Source organism: Heliconius melpomene, chromosome 21 (genome assembly GCF_056956725.1).
Source record: "Heliconius melpomene rosina isolate 202511_hmr_F chromosome 21, ASM5695672v1, whole genome shotgun sequence".
Lineage (NCBI taxonomy): Eukaryota > Metazoa > Arthropoda > Insecta > Lepidoptera > Nymphalidae > Heliconius > Heliconius melpomene.
The window spans coordinates 14,396,745-14,416,718 of NC_140409.1; the positions used below are offsets into that span (position 1 = coordinate 14,396,745).

A 19,974-nucleotide genomic window follows, 5' to 3' on the forward strand; every position below is an offset into this window, starting at 1 on the left:
ATATATATAGATTATTTATAGAGGAACATAAAAATATGTATATAATAATCAAAACAATCACTTATGAAACTACAGGGTGGTTACCAAATGCAAAAGCATATTTACAAATATTTAGTAGGATAAGAAAATATTATAACTAATCTTATAACATAATATGAATAAATATCATAAAAAAATTATATAGTACCAAATTGGTAGATTCAATTACTGCCAAAAATCACCATAATTCTAAAATATAATAGATTATAATTATATAAACAATTTTATATGCATGCATATTTTACATCTTCACGCACTTTGCCGCACAGCAGGATAGCAAAGAGAACCTAGTGTCAAGACACTTCGCTCTACGCTTTCCGCTCTAATTGGAGGATTCACGTGTTAAGTGAGGGACCATTCTTTGCCACAACGACGGGCTCTTATGTTTTTGATTGAACAAGTACATGATTAAAAACCTGCTGTATTAATTTTTCTACTTCTCCAAAAGTATTATCAATAATAAATATATATCACAAATTAAATTAGGAAAAAATACATACGAGTATATAATATTATGCTGATATAGCCAGCCATATTTAAAAAGTTCATTTTTTTGTGAATTTTTTATTTATTAAATAAAGCTTTGCGTTAAATATTTTTTTTAATTTGAATTATATATCGCACAAATATTATTATCATACAACATATTAACAAGATATTTCTATAGAATAAAAAAAACAAACATTTAAAGTAGCGCTCAGCACGGATTAAATTTACTTTTACAAAAATTGAGTGAATGAATGAATGAATGAATGAAATAAAACAAATTACATCCAAAACGTATAATCAAAAATATTATATTAAGTAATACAATAATTATTCGCATAATCTAGCTTCTATTGTATAACATATCTATTTCTTATTATAATTACTAAAACTACATACATTGTAAAGTGCATGCGCAATAAAACAGATAAAAATGACGGCACATTAGTAGAGTCCAAAATAGAGTCACTACCACTAAGTCACTAGCTGATGTCACTGATGGTAGTGACTCAAGCATTTATATAGTAAATAGTAATAATTATTACATATTTAAACATGATACTTTTATTGCTATATTAATAATTGGTGTATCATTATTGTAATTATTAATCAAATATTTGAATCGATGAATTAGTGAAACATATTTATTATACAAAAGACTTATCGCTACATTTGCTCATTTAAAAATATCATAATATAATATTTTCTTAAATATAACTATAGTTAGCGTATTGTAACTCTCGCATGTTTTGAACGGCACTAAAATACAATTCAGCATTTTGTAAATATATTATCATTTAATATTTTTATAGTATTATAGTTTATATTTATAGCTTATAAGATTTTATTCGCATACGATCGTCGATCGTCGCGTGTGCTTATTGTAAGCAATAACATTATACTTCATTCTATATATCTTCGATCAATTATACACTACAACTAGATAAAGGATTGCATACGTCCGCACGTTGCCCGAGGTTGGACCATAGCCATACTAAAATCATATAAGTAAGAACACATAATTTTTGTATAAATAAGAACACATAATTTTTCGTGCTTGTATTTCTTTTGACGTCATTCATCTAGGGTATAATTGATCGAAGCTATATTTATTCTATTTATGAACAGTGTAACGCTAATTTGGTGCAAAAATGACGCAATAGCATTTTTTTAAAAGTTAAATATATCAATACATGCTTAAACTATTTACAAACTTCGAATGCGTCCCTTGCAATATTTCAAAAAGTGAAAATACGTAATTATTGCATCAAATAAGCGATAGATAACAACGATACGATAGATAAATGGTGTGTTTTTAAAGCATTCACCGCGCGCTTTTAATATATGGGTGGAAATGAGTTACCTTTACCTACATTAACATTAACTATCTATATATACAAAATCGAAAGGTCGAACCCACTCGTCACGAAATCTCAGAAACTACATGTCCTAGGAATCTCAAATTTTGCATAGAAGTTATTTATAGGCCGTAGGTGCACGCTAAGACGGGAATTTGTAATATTTGACTCTTAAGGAGTTGTTTTTGGGGTTGAAAGTTTGTATGAAACTTCGTTCCTACAAATGCTAGGAGTCTCAAATTTTTCATGGACGTCACTTATAAGACGTAGGTACTCATAGAGACAGAAATTAATAATAATGTAGTTCACGCGGAGGAAGCCGCGGGCGGGCCGATAGTATAGTATAATTTAATACAAAAAGAAAATCGAACTAATAGTTCCCGAGATTAGTGCGCTCAGTATAAAGTTACTACGTAAGCCAAGTTAGTATAAAGTTTTTAATTTTGTTAGTGATTAACAATGAACAGAGTGAAGAGAGAGAGAGAGAAAGCAATCAGAAGAGAAGTCATCAAGTAAGTGAGTTAGTTAATCAATTATATTATCCTACATCATATAATAAAACGACTTCAGAACTAACTACATTACTTAAATAATAAATAAAACTTAAATAATAACTAAAAAATAATAACGCCAACTTCAGTAGTTTTTTTTACATATCTTTTTAAGCTTGTGCTCGACAGTTATATAATATGTTTTAGTTTATTATTATTGAAATGGCAGCTGGTCTCTCTTAACTGCCTTAGAATGTTACTGGTCTTGCTACCCTAGTGGATAAGGGCCGACTAAGTACAGAACATAGCAACCAGGTCTTGTGCTTAATTCTAATGAAGGGAAGAATATTCTTTGATGTTTATATAAAAATCAAAACATATATCTACACAACAAAATATAACAGCGTCTGACTATAAACGCGACGTTTGTGGGTTTGAATTTCAATCGGGGAAATAAATTAATTTGCGCAGTCTGCGTGAGTTTCGCCACTCAACAGGTCTTAATACTAGTTTCCATCTGCCCACCCTGCATATGCCAGATACCTGCTATATGTAGACGTGAACGTAATAAAAAAATAGGACAAATATGTGAATATAGACCCACACTTAAAACGAAAAACAATATTGAAATTAAACTTGTCTTAACTGTCATATGAGTAACATGCATTTCGGAGAAACGATCCCGCGAAATGAATAGTTATCAAAATACGCCTATGAACACGACGAATATAAACAAAATTTTAGTACTGTCGACAAAAAAAAAGGATATTTAGAAAAATGTAACTTAATTATCTGAAATCTCTTCGGTGATGCTTATTTAGAAATGGTCTTAGTTCTAAGCCTAGTAAGGGTAACAGAAGTAAAAATAAACATATACATAATATGTATAAAGTGGAACAGTTACTTTGACTGAATACTATAATCTCAGGAACTACTGGTTTGAATCGATTCTCTCGATCGGTCAGTACAGTTATATCCATTTGACCGCGGAGGCGAAGTCACTGGTAAATGTTAGTATTACATTGTAACGTAATACTTTCGTTCTGAGAACTAGAAAATAATTCGGAGTCATCGTCATAGTGTGAGTCAGTCATTATTGGAAGCAGTTAGAAATTAAAAACAATTTTCGAAGTGAAATCATCAAAACGAGAAAGTCAAGAGTCCGTCCGTCTAGTCCATAGACTAAAATTCATAAGTTTTCAAACTTTTCATCTGCATGTTTAAGCAAAATGGCCGCCATGATATGACGATCAGTCAAGACAAGTATTTTCCTATTATTAGTTTTGGCGTTCCTCTATATATGGGCTATAGCTTATAGCCTTCTTTTATATCCTATCATTTAGACAATTAACCATTCTGTAAATTATTAATAATTAATTTAATGATTCAATTCGCATACAGCCATCAAAGGAACCCCGCTTCTTTATTATATTAACAACAATTATCATTGTACCTACCTGTACTTATTTCTTTTAGTTACACATCCCACCTACTATCACGCATATAGCAGGATAGACAGAGTGACATTCCGTCCCCCACGCATAGCCCGCTTTAACAAGCAGTGGCGGATTACACTAGTGCGGAGCGGAGATCAATGCTGCAGTTTGTCTTGTTACCGAACAAATAATAATAACTTACTCCCACGAGTGACAATCGCACTCACAACCGTCGCGTTTACAGTTAGACGCTGTCAATGTGCTGCGATTCCTATTCATATGTCATTAAATGTGTATTATATTTTGATTGCAAGAAAATACGACCAATTTATTAGAAAAAATATAAATCTAAGTTACAATTGACAAAGAATATTCCCATTAAATAATAAGCATATGCTTATTATTTAATGGGAATATACTTTCTATTGTGTGTGTGTGTTGATTAAACATTTCGCCATTGATTATAATAATTGTAGAACATTCGCGATGTCACTTATAATATAAAATCATAGTACCAAAATGAGACAATAATAAAATGTCACTTAAAACTAATAGTAATTTGCCGTAGGGCACCTTAATACAACTATTATAAGACACACAAAATTTTTTTACACGAAAACATCAATTAATAATAAAAAATCATAATACACAATGGTGAACAATTACATGTGTAAAAATTGTACTAACAATTATTATTATTATAGAAGAAAAAAAGGAAACAATAATCAATAATGTCAACATAAAAAAAATCATGCCAGCATACTAACGAAAAATACAGATAAATCATTACAATTAAAAACACAATACGATATACCGTAAATACAAAATGTCGTACAATAAGAATAAAATGAATGTAATCAGGGGCGTACTAACCCTGTCAGAGGCCCGGGGCGGTGTAGTTGAATGAGTCCCCCAGTGTAAAAAGATTTTTATATATCATAATTTTTTTCATGTAAAAATTTGTGTGTATGCTTATTTAGTTTACATCTTGTAATGACTTGTATTTACTCCTGAGTTAGACTTGCATAAACATAGAAAAATAAAATACTAAATATCAAAAGTAGTTAGGTACATGTAGTAGAATTTAGCAAAAAAAATCTTCGTGTGCTCGAGATAAAAAGACCAATTGGGATAACAAAAGAAGCTATGATCCGTCTAAATAGCGTATGGAACAAAAGAGGAATTTGTATCAAAACCAAAATAAGAATGGTACGAGCACTGGTATTCCCTATTACTACCATTTGATAGATAGGTACAAGTGGAGGCAGATCATCTGCTCTGGGTGTAACACCTGATCATTCTCAGTTTCATTGTAAATTTCTACCAGATTATCTAGTACTACAGAGCGTATTTATCATATTGCTCCTAGAATGACTCTTTTTCGGACACGGTACAACCGGCCTGTGGCGCATAGGCACTGATTTAGTTTGTAGTTACGCCTTCATCAGCACCATTACACGCATCAAGCTATTGCAGCAACCAGTATCAGCTTCAAGAAGCCAGTTCTGAAGCTTTTCAGAAAGAACTCCTTCCACACCCTTTTTACCGGTGTATATAAGCCGGTAACCCTGTCCGTTATTGCGGGACTTATTGCCCTTCCAGCAAGCTTCCTGTAGGAAAGCACAATAGACCCGAAGTCTTATAAGTACATCTGCGAGTTCTCTGCATCGTCCGGTTAGAGAGCCAATATTCCACTACTAGCGTTTTAAGCAGTGTTCGTACTTGACATGTTGTTGCGTTCTATATTAACGGCGGATGACGGTTTTTAAATGAAGCAACTGCCATTTGACTTCCAAAACCACTTTAAAACAAATATGATTACTTTACTTTAAAACATATATTATTTTACATATATTATTTACGGCCTATTTTAAGACCCCTTATAAGCACCCAAACAGATCTGATGGCTCAATCATCCTCCCAGACAGAGATGTACCTATATTTTGCGCTACTTCTGGAAGGGCCTCACTTTCAGGCTAGTAAGTACGCAAACTTTTATAAAATGACGTCGGTCTGGAGGCCCTAGGAACTTGAAGTAAAAAACTACGAAACTGGAACCACATGCAAACTAAATGGACATTAGAAAGATAAAAGTAATTTTGATTAATATAATGTAAACTACCGGTACAGGCTGCACTAATCCTTGTACTTATTTTGGAGACCCCCAGGACCCGAGGCTCGGCGCGGACCGCCCCCCCACCACTAATATGGCGGTAACTAGCGTGTTACTGGCGTGCTAGTCATTCGCATGAGTAATTGTACACGTAAATTATTATATCAGTTCGTCACGGCACCATTCACGGCAACGCCAACAACTGGCGCGCTAGGTACTCCGTGTATAGTAATGGCCAATTACTGGCACGAAAAAAGCTCGCGAGCTAGTTCATCGCACGAGTATACAAATTAGCAAGTCACGAAATTAAATTTATATTAACACTAGAAGCGCCGCCGTCCCATTTTTGACCCAAACGCAAGGTTGATTGTATATAATTTTTTTATTTGTCAATTTATGTCGATGAATTTTTTTTACTATTGCCAATTTTACACCTTTATTTAATTAAAAATATAAATAATTTTATAGCAGTCATACTTTTTGAAAAAAAATGAGATTTACCTAGAACTGCCGCTGGGTCATTTTTGTCCCGCCATTATTATTTTATTATTTGAGGGTATAATTTGACATATTTTCATGCCTCGGGGACGAGGTGGAGGGGAAAGGGCAATGCGGGGGCGGAAAAAAATTGAATAGTAGGTTTAGCAGTCAATGCCTAAGTTTTTAGGGTTCTGTAGCTTTTAAGGAAAAAAAAATCCTTATAAGATCCTTTTTTTGTCCATCCGTCTGTCTGTGCCTTTATCTCAGGAATGCTTGGAGAAATCGAGTTGATATTCATATGAGTATATGAATATGAACTATATGACGATCTACAGTCCCTTGATTTCCTGAAAAAGCGCCCTTAAAAAAAGATATGACTATTTATATACGAGGGGCATTCAAAAAGTAAGTTTCGTTGATCTGGCATTTTTAATGAGCACCATGTAGCGGGCTCACACTGAACATAGTGTCAGTTCTGGGTCTGCTGGTAGGATCGACATCGATATTGATGACCAAAAATAGTTTTTTTAGCAGTCTATCCTTGACAACAATGGAGGTATCATTGGAAAACGTGTCCAATATTGAATTGCGTGCAGTTATTAGATTTTTACTGCTAAAGAACTAAATGGAAACGATATTCACAGTAAATTAGTGCAAGTTTACGATGACAACTGTATGAGTGTGCAAATGTGCGACGATGGCGTACGAAGAACAGCGAGCAGGGCGGCCAAAAAAAGCCACTACGGACAAAGCTATCGATGCTGTTGAAAAAATCATTCGAGATGAAAGACGACTGACTATTGATGATATTCTTGAATTGATTCCTTCCGGTATGAGATTTGCCGAACTTCAATCTTTACAATCTTCAAAGATAAATTGGGTCACCGCAAAGTGTGTGCAAAACAGGTCACGTCTTTTTTAAGGAAGGTTTGCTTAAACTTCAACACAGACATAAAAAATGTATCCAAGTCGAAGGCGACTATGTAGAAAAATAGTTTATGTTTCAAATAACAAATAAATGTGTGTTTTTTAACCTAAAAATTGTTTTTAACATCATTTAAAAAATAGGGAAACTTACTTTTTGAATGCCCCTCGTAGTAAAAAACATGTATATCGACACTATAAAGGGAATCAAATTAATAAGGTACTTTTAGTTAACTTAGAATTATGAAATTTGGCAGCTAGCATCTACATGTAGTACTAGTACAGGAAAAAATCTGAAAACTATACATTTATGTATAAATCTTAAAAAATAATAGCCTGAAAAGTAGGGTAAAATTGGTGTCAATACTAAATTTTGCCGCTAGTCCAAGTGAGGTATCAGATGAAAGGATGACTAAGCTAGGCTTGAATTTCAGAAAAACACTTGATACCAAATGTGGGCAATTGTAGGGTAGGTAGAGGGAACCTGGGAACCTAGTGCTATGCACTCCGCTGGCATTTTCCGCCCAATTCTGGAGGCATTACCACGCAATGTTATAAATCATCTGTGATGTATCACTGATAAAGAATATACTAATGCATTACTTGGCCTACTAATAATATTAACTAATTTCAATAACTTATAATTTTGTAAGAGTTATTCAGTTAGTTGTCACGACCTTAGAACGTATTAGAAATATTTGATTCTTTCTTTGTGTTTTATTTTTTAGTACTTTTATGTTTGTTAAAGAATAAGAATTGATTATTAAATATGGTCTACATATTTTACGAATTATTTTAATAATATTTTTTTGTATTATACCAACAATCAACATAATAAGTAGAATGGGACAAATTGGTCACGACGGCGGTTCAAGGAGGGTATCAATCTTCGGCACTTCTAGTGTTAAAGCGTCTAGCATGCTGGTGTATACTAGCACGCCAGCGACTGGCATGCTAGTAACTGGTTTACTTAAAACTAATTTACTAAGGTGTCGCGAGTATTGGATATCACACTGTCGAGTCATCGTCCGTATCGCGGGTCAGTGCGGGTTCGGTGCACTGTTGGGTCACACAGCACCGCCACCGACAGGTCTCCTCGGCTAGGGGGCCGCCGGTGATGATGTGTGTGGGAAGTCCTTATCATCCTATTTCCAATACCACGCTTTCCCGCCTCTGTATCCTGGAAACAGAAACGAAAATTATTTTAGTATATTGGGCGAAAGTTGTGACTATGTTATACTTATTGGCTAAATAGTACCAATTTTGTGTTAAAGGAGATTGAAACTATTGCATACAATATTGGACATCATTGCCTCCTTGAAAATTCTGTCAGTTTTGGCAATCTAAGAGCTGAGTTTAAGAGATCACAGCACTATATCAATAAAATCAACTTCTATATAATAGGTAATTACAGAGTTGTTATTACATCTGTCATTTTAAATATGACGACCCCAATTTATGCCCCCGGGTGAAAACCGAACCCACAACTGTCGCGTTTACAGTTATACAATGGCCGCCGCTCGATAATGGTCTTATTTTATTATCTTAAATACTACCCTACCTCACCTATATTACAATTACTTGTTACCTTAAATATTATTTGTTTTGTCCAAGCGCAGAGAGTCTGTTGTTGACACTCAATATGGTGTTTAGTTGATCCAGCAGTGTCTACAAATTATATATAATATTATTTCACAATAAACAAACTTAGTATATATAACATTAATGTCGATAAGAGCTAATACAAAATATACCTTTACATAACGAATACATTTGTACAAAACCTTTTTATGAAAATTAATAATTTCGATCATTGCAAAATAGAAAAAGAAAGTATTATTTATAGTCCGTCCTAATCCTTATTGATAATCGGAGGTACTCACGTAAACTCGCGCAGAACACGTATGCGCAGAACATAATTAAATAATAATTCATCGAGTGACTAAAATAATTTAAGACTGGCCCGGAAAGAAAATGATGAAATGGAGAATGAACCACGATATTTATGTATACAGCGCCACTTTAAATGACACCACAGGTTTAACTCTATAAAAGCCTAATATAATTTTTTTTTAAATCCCAAAAATGAAAAAGATTTTTTTTCCAAACAATATCTATACTTATAATAAAATCGTAAGAGGGTCGATGTCTGCACTTGGAAGATATTTAAAAAAATGTTATTGGGAACCTTTATAAACGTAATAGGTCCCAAAACAATGATCCATAAATTTTTGTATGTTTGTCTATGCGTTACTCAGAAATGTCTTAACCGATTTAGATGCAGTTCTTACATGGATTTCGGCAACCTTCAGAAAACATCTGGGGTTTATTACAGATGTATTACAATGGGTTCATAAATAAAAAAATCCTACGTCTAAACTCTTGAGGTATCTTGAATAATTTCTTTAGGTATGGGTTTGAAATATTTTACCCTATATGCTGTTCCCATAAGTTTCATTACTAAACATATATTTACGATGAGATAATGATATACGAGTATATTAATATTATAAATCTGAATAGTTTGTTTGGTTGAGTGTGCTAACCTCAGAAACTATTCAAAAGTGTACAAGTTATATTAGGTAGATCAAATTAATTGATTCTATGTAGCTGTACACGCTGAATGTGTCATAAGCGGGCGAAGCCGAACAATACCATTCAAAATTATGGATTATATTACGTTGATAAATTCCAATAATAGACTTTCTCGTATATCTTCCATGTACAGATAATTTAGAGTATCAATTATAAATTTATTATATAAACTAGCGCCCCCTCGCGGCTTCGCCCGCTTGAACTTCACGATTATTCATTTAATAAGCAGAGTTGACTGACAGTTAAATGTGTCAAATGTCAATGAATAATTTAATTTATTCGTTCAGAAACAGCCTTAAGTGTTAAATTATTGACTTGGGTACGGATTTATAATATTAATTATAAAATAACTGTAATTTATTGCATATTAGAAAAAATACCCAAATTGAATCAAATAATCGAATATCGAAATCGAATTCAAAATAATTAATCGATTAAATGAATCGAATATCGAATCGAAAATATTTAATTGAGAACCTCCTCCTTGTTTAGAAAGTTGGTTAAAAATATAGATTTATCACAAACAAATACAGATATATTATAAGTATAGATATGAATTGCTTTATATTTGCAGGCAAATTATGCTTTGAGTTCATTGAAATGCCGATAACTTTTTATTTAATGAACCGATTTTGATGAAACAAACTTTAGATGTTAAGTTGAGTTAAAACAAACAATTGGTGAAAGTTTGAAGTAAATCGGTTCAGTACTTTCAGAGATTAGCGTGAACATACAGACAGACAGACAAGAAATTCAAATAAAATATTTTTGCTTTCTATTATTCTTTTTAAGTGCCCCTCTATCCATTTCAGTCAAAAATACTAAATGTACAGACAAAATATTTTTACTGTTTTAGTATATATAGAGATTAAACACGATGAGGCATCATTAAGACAGACATTAAGTTAAATCATTAGAGTATGCCACTAATAAAGTTTTCTTTCTCTCGTCTCGTCTTTAAACTCAATGTGAAAGTTATTTTACCTTGTCTTTGTCCCCGTTCATACTGCCTAGGCCGTTGGTGTGGGTTTGAGGCTTGGGATACTGCAACAATGAAAAACACTGGCTAGAAGGAGGAAACATTAATCATTAACATTATAAAGCTAGAGATATTATTTTTGTGTTAGGAATATGCTGGATGCTAAAAAATCCTATAGAATATATGACTAAAAAGGTGGTATACGTCATACATGACTCTTAGTAGCGGGACAAGCCGCAGGCAAAAGCTACTTATAATAATAATGTGCGCAAATGTGACCTAAAATGGATTACGGAGTGCCATAACATTACTTTATAGCCTATATTGTTATATAGAAAAGAAGTGAAAAGATTTTAATTGTAAACGAGGGTTGTTGGTTCAATCCCGAAAGAAATACGCGCGGCGTTGAGTTTCGCCTTCAAACTTGCCTCAAATTGGGGCCAAAATAAAAACGGAATGAATTAGCATTAGTTTCCCTCGGCGAGCTGCCTCTTGATTTATGCCGGCAGCGTGAAGCTGAAAAAGATCTAACTAAACTAATTATATCTTTATAGACAAAATCATCGCAGTGCTGTACAAAATACGTTACGTGGAAAAAGGTCGAGCTCCTAAACCATGGGGTGGCTGCTTCTTGTCAATTATTTTCAATATGATTTTATGGATTTTAACAACGTTAAAGTTTATTTTATCGAGTTTATCGAGTTATCGACTCAGAAGTATTCAGATTTTACCGCATATTATTCATGTTACATGTTGACGTGACGTATAACAAATATATATCTTTATAGGTACTAACCGTTGGTTTAAGTAACGTCATGATAATGGAATACAACTTCTCACTCTTCTTTTCCAACACGATCTTGTTCTTCTCTAGCTCTTGTCTAGAATGCAGCATTTTTTCGACTTTGTCCTCGTTGTACTGCAATCTGTTTATCGTACAGGTACTTATTTAGAAATTGTGTATATTTTTTTTATTACATTTTTAAGTGTTAAACTGAACCCGTGCCTTTTGGTAACCGTCCAAACACTTGACCACTGTCAATCTATACGTAGTCGTATATATAACTGAATAGTGGTCAGAGCGCTTGGACGTGGCTGAGAATAAATATAAGGTTAAAATCCCGCTAGATTAAATAAATATACATTTTCTTAAAAATATTTTTCTTTAGTATTAGTAGTATTTTTAAGTAAGTATTACCAAAATTAAATTTAAAGTATACTTATATAGTATATTTTATAAAATATCGCACTTCTTTGCCAGTGATTTCTAATTTAAATATGGTAGGTACATTTTTGAAATAAATAAAATGTAAAAAAAAATATCTCGATAATTTATTCAACAAAATCGAGATAAAACAAAATATGACTGTACAACGTGGCACAGGGGCAGGGGCACAAAGTGTGACTGTAAACGCGATGGTTGTAGGTTCGATCCCTACTTGAGGATATAAAAAATATTTATTTAAAATTATAATTCCATTTCTTGGCGTCGAGGCAAAGCGCAGCGTTGAATTCCACCACTCAACACGCAATGCCTCCAAAATTGGGGGCATTGCGTGTGGGGAACGCAGTGTCTTAACACTAGGTTTCCTCTGCCTACCCTGCCTGCCTCTACAGTGTGCGAGATACAGCGTGAAGCTGATTTATTAATTTCGCGGTATTAATGAGAGTGAAAGTTTATTTAACTTAAAAATGACAATGTAATCTATTAAGATAAAAAAAGGAATTATATAATTACTTGAACTCCGTCAGATCGCAATTCTTACACTTCTTAGCCTCGTGTTGGTGGTATGCGACATCGATGTCGCAAGGTCTCACTGTAACAGGCGATGTAACCAATATTATAAAATATCATCAAATACAATTTAATATTATTTAATACAATGAAAATAACAGCATTTTTTTATGGAAAGAACAAGGCAGACAAGCACACAGATCGCTTGGTGGTAAGTGAACCCACGACCCTATGCAACACAGGCTGCAATGCAGGTTCTGTTGCACTCCACTTATAGCGGAACAAATTCAAAATATTCTTTATTCAAATAAACTATTACAAGCACTTTTGAATCGTCGAATGTACATGTCACCAAAGCTACCACCGGTTCGGAAGGCAGTTCTGCTGAGAAGAGCCGGCAAGAAACTCAACAGTGGCTCTTTTCAAAGTCAATGGTATATTTTACTATTACATTAGCTGGCAACTATCCTGCCTGACATTCAATAGACATTAATTCCATACATGTTCATCTTCCAAATAGAATATTATACAGTGTACAGTGTAATAAGTGTTTGTAAGATTAATGGCTATTTAATGTTATTTAATAATATTTTACATGTATTTAATTACGTATAACTACGCAAATTTTACGGAATAACTGTCCAAATTTATTCAACACAAAGAGAGAATAATTTTACACTTAACGATGGAAACAAAGAAATTTAACAAAATACCAAAAGTAATAGATATACAAGCAAGTAAACATCGTAAGCGATTGTAACCGACTCTTTAAACGTAGCTAACAGTAACAGGTTAACAATTCAAATACGCTGCGTGCGATCGATTCTATGAAATATTTTTATAATTTTAAATATTAATATTTAATTTTAAGGAAATTTTAAAATAGTATATAGTGTAACAATATAATATTCATGTTTTAAAAATATATGAAATGCTCATTACACACTAATTCCAACATGTAAAATTTTGAGTTTTAAACTGTTCCAGTCCAAACAGCTATTTGAATTTAAAGACGTAAATTCTCCTAATTATTGTTCAGTGTTTCTTTCTGTTTTCTAATTGTTTCCGAGATTACAGGGAATATATTTTATAATTCATTTAATTATTTTAATCGATCCCGTGGTGGCGTAGGGGCACAAGGGTGTGACTGTAACGCAATGATTGTGGGTCCGATCCCCACTAGAGGAAACGAAATATTTACTGATTTTTTTTTCCACCACTCAACACGCAATGCCTCCAGAATTTGGCGGAAAGTGGGGAATGGAGTATGTAACACTATGTTCCCTCTGCCTACCCTGCTGTATGCGGGATACAGCGTGAAGCCGATTAATTTTTTTTTAATTAGTTACTTTGTTGATTTAATTAAAAGTAATTGTTTTTGAGATTAACTCAATTCATAATATTTGTTTAGTTGAATCCTATAAGAGAACAGTATTCATTAGTTTCATAGTTGCCAATACCTCAAACTGAATAGAAATAGCACAAAAGGAAGCATATGTATGTCAGCACTAGGTTATCTCTGCCTATCCTGCCATTTATGGGTATATACAGTGTAAAGCTCAGAAAGAAAAATAAACTTACAGTCTTCTATAGCTGTCCATGGCCGCTTCAGAGACATTGAGCTTCTGGGTAAGGGCAGTTCGAAGTTCCTCTGATCCAAGGCACTCATTGGAAGACAATTTTGTATCGATTTATTTATGCTGGAAATTAATAAAAAATAGTAACCCATTTTTCATCTAGCTACAGTATGGTCGACAAAGACCCTCAAGGTTAGGTTTTCTGAATTTTTGGACATTGTTCACTCTCACTCTGAGAGAAAAATAATATAAAGTAAAAAAAAGTCTTTTAACCAAATCTGCACAGCCAACTTCAGGGTAGTCACCACTCATTGACCATACTATATATTATGTCCTTAACACTTATTGTATTAATATTTTATTTTGAGTGCATGTGTTTTTAGTTAGTAGTTAGTTTGAGTTCAAAGCTTCATAGTATATGCAACATATAGTAGGCTGCAGGCTGTCGAGGCCTAGACAGTTACTACAATTGCCTCAATCATAAAATACAAAATTTGACCTGATATTCACTATACAACAAATCTATACTAATATAATAAAGCGGAAGAGTTTGTTTCTTTGTTTGTTTGAACGCTAAGATCTCTGGATCTACTGGATCGATTTACTTTGTTTTTGTTTTGTATGAAAGCTGCATTCTTCAGAAGTGCTATAGGCTATATAACATTACATTACACATATATACTAATAAATTAAAATACTTTCTAATTTGACATGCAATTTATTCTGCCATGTTAATAACAACCGTCGTTGCTACGCGACCGCGTTCGTTACCGCGTCATTTTGATATTCATCCTTATGAAAATAAATATAATAGTCACTTTTAGCATTTCATCTAGATTGAAATTATATTTCTATAGAAATTATATTCCTATATTTCAAGCAGGCGTAGCCGCGTCCGGGTCCGCTAGTATTTATATAAACTTTAATTACTAAAATTCACTTTACATTATAGATATTGTACAGTATTGTTGTAGTCTTATGTTCATTTGATTATATATGTAAAATGTTTAAGATCAAAACATGTATTTAATAGGCAAACAAATTTATTATTAATTAATTTTGTGCACAAAGGCATCATATCCTTTAGGCATTAATGTTTGAACTCAACATAGCTTAGTCATTGTGCAAATTGTCTATTTAAATGTTACTCTTTGTATGCTGTGATAATTCTAAGGTAGGGAGTTAGTAAGTAGGTAGAGTGACTACCTTTATACTAGTAATATTTTATACCCTAAATTCCATTCCTCCCCAGGGTATTAACCCTGAATATGTTATTCAGGGTATTAAGGGATGGAACACAGTATATAGTGTTGTAATTTAATGAAAAGAAATATATATATATTTGATCAAATGTTACTTACTCATTAGGTAATAATGGTGGTGGAGGATTGGAAAATGAGATAGTTGGTACAATATACTCCTTAGAATGCTCTGGAATAAAATAAAAAAATAATTTTTAATACATTGTTTCAAAAATTGTTCTACTTGCATTTACGAAAAAAAAATTAAGCAGAAAGTCTGGCACAAAGTATCTTGACACAAGGTTATATTTGTCTATTTACTGCTATATATAGGTTATGGATAGGGTTAGTAAAACTAAAATTTTAAAAGATTACCCTCAGGTGGCGGTGGAGGCGGCGGCGGTGGAGGCTGCAGCACGTTCACCTTCTTATGATGTGCCAGAGAATGTGGCGGCAATATCCCTGTCCTGTAGAAGTTCCTCTCTTCAAACACTGAGGCATGCACATATTTACAGTTGGCATAAGTGCACACGGAGTTCTGGTATTTGTGGCAGAATGTGTACACTCCCACCAGTTGTGAGATATCGTACTTGTGCGCGAACCTACAGGCGCCCTCTCGCTTGCACGTGCCACGTACGAAGTCGCGACATATGGGCACCTTGGGCCGGTCTGCGCTATCTTGGCTCTCACTGCTCTCTGGTGTATCTTGGGATCCAGAGTCAGGTGATTTACTCTCACTAATTTCTTGTTTTATTTGTACTTTTGAACAATCGTAGAACGCGTCGTGGGGAGGCGGCTCCAGTGGCAGTGGCGGCTGGATGCCGACCCTCGCCGGCGATCGCACGCCTATATTGGGTGGCGGAGGTGGATCGGGCGCGGCTTTCGACGTCGCAGCGTACACTACCTCGTTACCTATTTTGGACCGTATATACTTTTTCATTTTTATAAAATTTGGCGACGATCTAAATTTTATTAAATGTTCCTCCACTCCGACTCTTTTGCAGCTGTTTTCATCTGAAATATGGGATATTATAGTTAGCAGGGACACTACTACAAACTGGGTATGCCAGGAGCACAGAAAGTACTAGTACGTAACGTCGCTTTGTTTAATAAATGATACTGTTGTTGTTATGGGTAATTATGATTGACCTTGTTTCGTAAATGATAAATGATTGATGGGGATAATTTTAAATATTTGAATTCGTAACGATATCGTATACACTGACCTGCCTGAGTAACCTGCATTTACTCGCGATATTTTCGAGCACCAACACCTTCTCGATATAACGCAGCTATGTTATTAACCATAGCCAGATGGCGCCTAAGAAGTCAGCATGGATGCTAACTTGTGAATTGGCCGCACTTTAAATAATAACACTTGTAAATTTGTCACAAGATTGAGTACAATAAAGTAAACAACTTTCAATTAAATAACACGCGTGAAGCGATGCGCGATTCACTCGACAGCACGGATGGGACACTAATAACAAGATGGCGGCGATGACTTCATAAATGTGACAGCTGATTTAGAATCGAATAATCGAGTTTGTATATTCTATTTATTTATACTTTATCAAATAAGTACAGCGTTGTAAGTAAAATCGGAATATTGACATATAATAAAAATATATTATATATTTTTAAAAAAACTTTTTAAAAAGTACATATATGTGGTAAAAGTGTAAATACCTGTGTTTAAGTCAATAATAACTAAACTCACTCACTATTTTCTACACAATTTCAACAATGACTACACCTGTGGAGCAACTTATGCAAAGTATGGAAGAACTCTCCTCTATGTTCTCATCCAGAATGGGCGAGTTCGAGAAAAACCTAGTCCAGTCCGGTTCTGTTGCTTCCACCCCCACAGTAAAGACTTTAGCTGCTAAATTTAACACATTCAAATCCTTTGTGTGGAAAACCCTTGGCTTGTTAAAGTCTCAGATTGAACTTGTGGCAGGTGGTCTGGACCGCCTAGAAACACAATCCAGAAGAAAAGTTCTTATTTTCCATGGCTTAGAAGAGGACAGCAATGAAGATGTTCTGCAGAAGATGCTTCTTGTATTATCCAACCACTTGAAGATGTCCGACATTAATTCTACTGCAGTCGAGGCTTGCCACAGGCTAGGTGTTAAAAATACTCCGCTCGTCGTGTACTTCTCAGATTCACTAGTTGCCAGGTTCGTTCCAGAACATGGAGTGTGAAAACTAAGCTAAAAGGCACTAAAATAACCATGACGGAGTCCCTGACAAAACCTCGCCAAGATGTCTTTACTGCAGCCCGTAAGCATTTTGGTATTAAGAAATGCTGGTCATCGGAAGGCATGATTGTTGTTTTGATGCCAAATAAATCAAAAATCAAGATTTCCACTCAACGCGAACTGAAACTGAACTGATAGAACAAAGTTCTGTCGCGTACGAACGAACGAAACTCACGGCCCGCAACTAATGTTTTCGGATCGGACGGATCTTTGTTTGTATCACTTCAATAATTTTTTTATTAATAAATTCCATTGTAGGGTAGACTCAGATAATTATTCTCGTTTAGGCAAGTTTAAAAACATATTTTTAACTTTAACTGAACTGAAGTTTAACTGTGCCGTTTCATGTTAAGCCTTTTCTCTTCTCTTTTTTTTATATAACTATTAATTCTTTTTTTTTTAATTTAAGTGTTGTGTAAAATTTGTATTTAAGTTGACTTGTATGGGTAAATTGGTTTTGTAAATTTTATATAGTTTAGTTATATATTTATTTAATTTGCCTTTATATATTTATTTTATTATATTATAAATATACATAGTTTAATATATTTATTTATTTTTATGTTTATATTATGTTAATTGAAAATGAATACTTTTCTTGTTCTTCTAGCATTTACGATAGTGCAGATAGTGATGACACTTTTGATTCAGAACCACTCTATGACAAGCTGTCAATTTTTTTGAACAATAATTGTTCTTCAAACCTCTCCCTGGTGCATATCAACGCGCAGAGTATTCCAGCTCACTATTCTGACCTTCTCGCATCCTTTAGCTCCGGCGCAGTTGACGGTATACTTATATCTGAAACCTGGTTAAAACCATCGCTTTCTTCTGCTTGCTATTCTCTTTCAGGCTATCAGCTATTTCGCAATGACCGGACTGGTCGGGGAGGCGGTGGCGTCGGTATTTATCTCCGCGATCACATCCCCGCTAGTATTGTTTTTTGCTCTTCCTCTCAACCCGATGGATCTCTTGAATACCTTTTTCTAGAGTTGACCTTGCGTCTTACTAAAACACTGGTCGGAGTTCTGTACTCCCCCAATGATCAGGTCGATTATTTTAGTACTCTGGAAGGTGTTCTCGAGAACCTTCGACCTCTGTACGATCACATAATTTGCATGGGTGATTTAAACACGTGCCTTTTAAATGATCGTAGAACTCATCTACTAAAGGCGTTAAACGAGTCCTATAATTTACATCTTTTACCTATGTCTTCCCCCACTCATTACTTTCCTAATTGTAGACCTTCTCTTCTTGCTCCGTTCTCCTTTCACGATCTTATTTTTCTATCTTATAAATTACGTCCTCCTAAGGTTAGAGGCAAAATCCTTTTTCAGCGCAATTTTAGGCAAATGGACCTTGAACGCCTAAGGGAGAATGTGAGGAACATCGACTGGTCTTCCATTATGTCATCAAATAATATTGACACTATGGTACAATCTTTGTACTGAACTGATTAACATTTATAACACCCATGCTCCTGTGAGACCAGTTCGTATGAAGCACGCGCCTGCCCCCTGGTTAACCATCAAGAATACAATGGCTAAACGAGATAGAGCCAAGTTAAAAAACAAAAATAATCGCCAAATAATCTCACCGCCTACAAAAAAACAGCGAAACATCTGCAACAGAATGTGTAGGGATGCCAAACGTCGCTATTTCCATGATACTATTCAGAATCTTAGTTAAGCACAAGTTTGGAGATTCTTGGAGTCGTTTGGTGTAGGCAAAACCACTGAAACTCGTCAAGTCTCAGTGGACCTTCACACTCTCAATTCCTTTTTTACAACCCCACCAATTAATATAAGTCCCTTAATAAAGTCGGAAACATTATCACTGTTGTCACGTCTCGTCCTACCAGACTCCATTCCTTTTACTTTTAAAGCTGTGTCGGAGGACGATGTCAAGAAGTATGTCCACTCCATTTCCACCAAAGCCTTTGGAACTGACAACCTCAGCCTTGAGATGATTCTTCCGGTGTTGGAATGTCAAGTAATGTCTTTCCTTCACTATGGAAGAGTGCCTATGTCATTCCATTACCCAAAATATCCAATCCATCCAATGTTGCTGATTACCGCCCCATTTCCATCCTCCCTATTCTATCTAAAGTCCCTGAATCTTTAGCCAATAACCAATTTTACTCCTTTCTATCCGCCAATAATCTACTGTGTCCAGTCCGGTTTCCGTCCTCTTCACAGCACAGTTGGTGCACTGTTGAATATAACGGAGGACATTCGGTGTGCTATGGACAACACCAAG

At 34.4% G+C, this 19,974-nt stretch overlaps 1 protein-coding gene across 1 annotated transcript; it reads right to left on the reverse strand.

Moving 5' to 3' along the window:
* Positions 1 to 806: 806 nt before the first annotated feature.
* LOC146527383 (uncharacterized) lies at positions 807 to 17,038 on the reverse strand. The gene is made up of 9 exons (XM_085206072.1): positions 16,681 to 17,038; positions 15,830 to 16,468; positions 15,575 to 15,644; positions 14,218 to 14,336; positions 12,640 to 12,718; positions 11,698 to 11,827; positions 10,907 to 10,966; positions 8,916 to 8,995; positions 807 to 8,507 (listed from the first exon to the last, which is right to left on the reverse strand). Exons 1-8 carry the CDS (start codon positions 16,697 to 16,699, stop codon positions 8,924 to 8,926), a joined length of 1,188 nt encoding a protein of 395 aa, XP_085062198.1. The 5' UTR covers positions 16,700 to 17,038; the 3' UTR covers positions 807 to 8,507; positions 8,916 to 8,923.
* Between the last annotated feature and the right edge of the window lie 2,936 nt (positions 17,039 to 19,974).